A 6163-nucleotide genomic window follows, 5' to 3' on the forward strand; every position below is an offset into this window, starting at 1 on the left:
TAATCCATGGCAAAAGGTTGGATCAATCAAGTGGGCAAGTTTCTCCTTTATTTATTAATCTTTCTCTTTAGTTTAATATTAGTTTAATCAACACTTTCTTAAACCCCCCAATCAACTTAGGATAATTAGTAGTGTTTCGAGATTCATATAAACTACTCCCTGTGGAACAAACCTTGCTTGAATATTTGCTAGTTTCTATAATGATCGGGACATTGTTGCCCGAGTATTTGTGTTAGTTGGTTAAGTATTTTATCATTGTTTTTATATTATTATAAGCTGAACACAAAACGACACATCAGTCCTTAAAACATATTAGGACCTTATTTGAAGGTTCTATAATAAGACTAACATAGGGTCCTAAAAGATTTATGAGAACCCTTAAAAAAGGTCCCACAAACATATGTGGATCTTATTATAGGGTCACGTAATGTGAGTACTAATATCCTAAAAACATATAAGGACCTTGATGTGCTATATCAGGTCATAATTTTTTATCAAGAAAGAGTTAATTCCACTAACACATATCTATAGGTAAATATACCTAACCATGTAGTAGTATAGAACTGATAAATCCAGATTTCGTTCCTAAGGATAGTTCATATAACTAAGCTATTAATTATCAATCACTTTGAATAAAACCACATATAATAAAATAGGGGGGGTTTCGTTTAATGACTAAAAGGTCCGAATTGTACTTAAAAGACTAAGTTAGAAATATAATTGAGATTATTAAATACCAATATAGTAAGAATGATATATCTATCTAGGCTGTATTCACTTTAACATAAGGAGTATTTAGAATTAGGCTCTAAAAAATTTATTTACGTTTGAAGTCTCCTAACTACTTCTAGCCGTACGGTCGCAGTCTAGGAATTTAGATGCTCAACAATCAACAAACTTAATGACTTGAATTTGTGACACCGTACGGTCGCGGTCATCACTAATTGCGCTAACTGGTCGTCGCCTACAATTCACCTTCATCTATCTTTCTTCATCAAGCTTAATCCGTTTCCTTGGTCAAGACAACAAATGATTTCTATGTCACTAAATCATAAACTACGAAACCAAACTAATGAGTGATCAATTTAAGATAGTCAAGAACAATAGCTTATCAAACATAATTATTAATAGATAAGTAAAAAACGTTCTTCATTCAAGCGTTAAATCTTGTAAACAAAGAATATATCAATATAAAAATACTCCCATATCAAAGTATTTAGCCTAAGTAGACATATGATATTTAGCCAACAACCATAATATAAAAATAATCCATCACTAAATTAAAACAAGAATTCATGATTACAAAATCAAAAGATAAACCCAATTAATGGAGTTTCTGGATTAAGATATGAATCTAGGATGGTTGATATGCTGTAGAATTGATGTTTTAGCTTCGTTTAGCACTTAGAATGATGAATGGATGACTCTTTGGGAGAAAAGTCATGGCTGCTGCTCCCAATTAGGGATGGCAATGGATCGGATATGGAGCGGGTGATGCCGTATCCACATCCATATCCATTTAGTTTTTGTTCATCCATATCCATATCCATATCCATTTAGTTTCAGGTCATCCATCCATATCCATATCTAATAGATTAAGCGGATTAATGGATATCCAATGGATATTAAAAAATTGTTATGATATTTTCTAATATGCGATAAAAATAAAAATTTAGTATAGCAGAAATAAATATAACATGACATATTTAAAATCTATCCATAAGAATGTGTAATCTTTGTCGAAGATATAACAAAATTTGTTAAATTTTACTATAAAACATGGATTATGAAAAATTAAACATGAAAATTGTAAATTTATTTTATTAGATATGCGTGTTTTATTGTAATATACTATAGTTATTTCATTATAACGTTGAAAGCAAAATATAAATCTACGGGTAAATGAACTTCTAATAGTAAATATGTAAGCATATATCTATCTATAGTTTCTATTATATTGCTAAAATGATGATGTCATAATTAGGCTAATTCCTTTGTTAAGAAAAAATTAAAAAGAAAAAGAAAAAAATCTAAGCATGGTGGTGATGTCATTAATTTAAATAATTTTGAATTAAAATTAAATATTATTAATTAATTATTATTATTAAATCTTATTAATAATTATTTTAATTATTAAAATTAAATAATTTTAAATTATTGTAATTAATTATTTTTAATTGAGTACGAAAAGGTGTAAAAGTTAGGCAAAAGGAAACCAATTTTATATTTATATTTATATTTTTAATTTACACTTTTTAAAATAAAATAACAACCAATATTATCTCTTATGAGTGCATGAGGATTGTTTAATATACATTTTAGGTGTCTGATGAAATGTTCAGCTGACGAGTTTCTTAGTCGGACTATGTGGTTCCACATGTCATTAAACTAAATAACTTTTACATTTACCATCACTTAATACCTAAAACATATCATTAAACTGTTTCATTTAAACAAACCCGTGATTTCACGGGTCATTTTACTAGTATTTATGTATTTGTATATGTATTTCGGGTTGTAATGGATATATATACATGGATGAAACTTTTCATCCATATCCATATCCATATCCATTTAGGTTCATCCATATCCATATCCATATCCATTTAGGTTCATCCATATCCATCACGAAGCGAGTGGATCGGGTGGATATCCACCGGATCGGGTGGCCATTGCCATCCCTACTCCAAATGGTGTCACTTAGGGTTTAAAATCAGCAACTTTGCTTTTTTACCCTGTCTGGCTGACCTGACCAAGTGCCACTTTGAGGGCATCAAGCGGCGCTTGGCCGTGCAAAAACTGACGCCTGACAATTTAAGTGGCGCTCATCTTCATAATATTCGATATTCTTCATATGATCAAGGCGGCGCTTCCAATCCTAATGCGGCGCTTGGAACTGACGTTTAATTCTTTGTTGACGAATCCAGGCAGCGCTTTGTGTCAAAGCGACATTGAACTTGCAACTAGCAGCTCCTTCAACATTAATTCTCCAATTGCCTTAAAACTTCATCTTTTCTCCACATTTTCCGAGATCATTTCACAAAGTACTAAGTATCAAAAATCTCGCGATTTAGCTATAAAAACCCGATAATTAAACCAAATATTGCCTTATAACTGAATATAAAACATGTATAAATCAGACAATATCAGACCTTATTAACTATACCATTTGGATCCTAAAAAACATATTAGGATCCTTAATAAGGGTCCTAATATCTGAAACAAGTTTATCGAACTAATGAGTAGGATCCTATAATATGATTAATGACAACACTAGTAGGGCCTTAAATAATATATTAAGACCTTTCAAAATGGTCCCAATATCTCAAAGAAGATTATGTAACCTTTTTAGATGGTCCTAAATGTAACTATCTAGAACACGGAAAGGGTCCTAAATCACGCAATATTATATTTATTATATTATTTGATAATATTCGTTATAAAAAAACTAACATTATTAGTATATTAATATACTTAAAATCTTTTTATATTTATATAATTATGAATTCGAAGGATCCCACAAATATAAATAAATATTAACATTAATATAGATTATGGGGAGAGAGAATATGTGCGAGAGAGAGAACTTCAACAGGCAAAGTTTTCGGGAACGGTATCGACCTCGACGGTGGATCATGGACGCAACAATGAGGGGCACGAAGAGGGAACTACTACAGGACATGATTTAATAGTTCTAACCAAATCCAAGTGACTTCGATTATGTTCTTCAATTTTCCTGAAATCAGAGGTGTTTCGGATATTTGGGTATTGTTTAAGAAGTTTGGAACTATGAACGACGTCTCTCTTGCTAGAAACCGGTTAAAGAACGGACATCGATTCGGGTTTGCAAGGTTTGAATGTGTAAGGGACTTGACCAGGTTGTTAGAGCAACTCAACAAAGTTCAAATCATGGGTTGGGGGCTCCGGGCATACAAAGCTCATGAAAGAAAAGATAATAATTGGAAGGTATTCTCTGACAGAAACTCAAATGAGAAGTACAAAACGAACACCAAAGGTAACAATCCAAGATCAAACATGGGAGAACGAGTGTATGGTACGTCCAGAATAAAAAAAGATGAGGTAGTGTGGAAGATGAATGTCTCAAAAGCCAAAGAGAATGATGATGGCAAATCTGGCTCACTGAATAAATTGGATATGGAATACTTTCCTCCCATTAATGTGGAATCAAAGCATATCCCAACGAATGAATCTGCACCTAAAGCTAACGATTCAATTAAGCATAACAACACACGCGAAAACTATTCCATTCCAACCTTCTGGTCAAATCTCAAAAAAGACAAACCCGAAGATAGCATTAGGGTTGTTATACTTGATGAAAAATCAAACAACAATAACCTATTGGATAGAGCAATAGTCGGAGAAGTTATTAATCATGAACTCATTGATCAATTCAAAACGCTTTGTGAAGAAGAAGGCTTTTGTGACTTTGAGCTTAAATACTTAGGTGGTCTCGATATGATGATTGTAGCCAACTCAGTGGAAATGGTTAATATTGTGCTCAAAAACAAAAACCATGGTATCCGAAGATGGTTACTGAATGTCAGGAGGTGGGATAAATTTGATTTGGTGGCTGGAAGACTAACTTGGATTAAAGTTATTGGGGTACCTGTATCATATTGGCGAGAAACAACTTTTGAAAAGATCGGTGGCTGGTGGGGCAAAGTTCTCGACATGGAAAACTGTGAGCTAGAAGGAGACCAGAACTTAACTTTCGGTAAAGTTCTTGTCAAAGTAACAGGGTGTGATGTTATCAATGATACAGTGTTAGTCGATGATGGGTTGAGAACGTTTTATGTAAAAGCAATTGAAGATGTCAATGAAACCATCCAAATGGAGATTATTAAAGAACATGATGCAGTCGATCAAAAATCGTCGGTTCATTCCGACCCTGATGATATGGATGAAGACCCTGAGCAACAATCCGATGACGAAGAAAATTTGGTACCAGTGGTGGATAATTCAAACGTTTGCAGGGGTGACTCCAAAAAGATTGCAACTGAAAAGTCTTTCTTGAGAGTACAAAAAGATAATTAGCTTTCCAATGACGTCGAGCACAACAATAATAATGATGAGGTGGAAGTGGAAGTGGATAATTCTAATAAAAAAAAAACCCCACGCCTCCCCTAACATTAAGACTCCTAATCATACGGGTAAGGGTGTTTCTCAATGTGGGCTGAATATACCAAATGTTTTTTAGGAGAATATTATGAGCCCAACTACCCAAGTAGGCCTGAATTACCCAAGTGATCCTTTGGGCCAGGCCAATATTTTTCACAACTTATTAAATGGCGAGCCTATCAATTTCAATGCTAACTAGAAGTACATTCCTAGTGGGCCACAAATCTACCCATCATGCCAACTAAGCCACAATGAAGAAAATGATCCAATTATTGATGGTCTTCTCATCAAAGATGCATTAAGTCTTTTTAAAACCTCTATCTCATCGAAATACATTCCTGATAAAGGGATAGGTACGGTTATCGTACAATCATCAAGCCAAAGTTCATCAAATCAAAACTCAACCGAGAAAACCTGGACCAAAATCCGTAAGTGGAACTCCTCCTCTCGATTCATCAACGCGAAAAGGATGGCTAGGCACAGAAAGATATCAAGGTATAATACTCCAGTTGGATCTAAACATTATTATATCCCTAAATTAAATGAAATACTTTGTTCGAAATCTAGAAAGATAAGCGTTGAAGAACCCTTAAATAGTGAACATTCTGATTCTAGCGTCAATTTATGTGATTTTGCAAAATTATTGGGATTCTTGGGGGAACAGGACCTATAGTCGATAGTGCTTCACTTCACATTCGTGTTTTATTTTGTTGGCATAATGAGGATCTTATCAGTTAATATTCGGGGTTTTAAGAAGGACGGGAAAGAGGCTTGGTTTAAAAATTTGGTATCTTCAAATCACCCAATTATTGCGGCTGTACAGGAAACTAAACATTGTTCAGTTACTGATAATTGGGTTGAATCTATGTGGGGATCTCAGAATGTTGGTTATGCGGTTAAATAACCAAATGGTAGGTCGGGTGGGTTGATTCTAATTTGGGATTCGAGTAATTTTTCTGTCAATCACGCTGTTGAGGGAGAGTTTTTCATTGCTGTAAAGGGTAAATTGCAAGGTCACAACCCC

General features: G+C 33.7%; 1 protein-coding gene across 1 annotated transcript; it reads left to right on the forward strand.

Annotated features, from left to right (window-relative positions):
* Nucleotides 1–3720: 3720 nt before the first annotated feature.
* LOC139889243 (uncharacterized) lies at nucleotides 3721–5055 on the forward strand. Its single transcript, XM_071872205.1, has one exon. The coding sequence runs from the start codon at nucleotides 3721–3723 to the stop codon at nucleotides 5053–5055; it is 1335 nt and encodes a 444-aa protein (XP_071728306.1).
* Nucleotides 5056–6163: the final 1108 nt, after the last annotated feature.

Source organism: Rutidosis leptorrhynchoides, chromosome 2 (genome assembly GCF_046630445.1).
Source record: "Rutidosis leptorrhynchoides isolate AG116_Rl617_1_P2 chromosome 2, CSIRO_AGI_Rlap_v1, whole genome shotgun sequence".
NCBI lineage: Eukaryota > Viridiplantae > Streptophyta > Magnoliopsida > Asterales > Asteraceae > Rutidosis > Rutidosis leptorrhynchoides.

Coding starts and splice junctions, on each gene's coding strand:
- LOC139889243 (XM_071872205.1), top strand. CDS start 3,721: ATGTTCTTCAATTTTCCTGAAATCAGAGGTGTTTCGGATATTTGGGTA.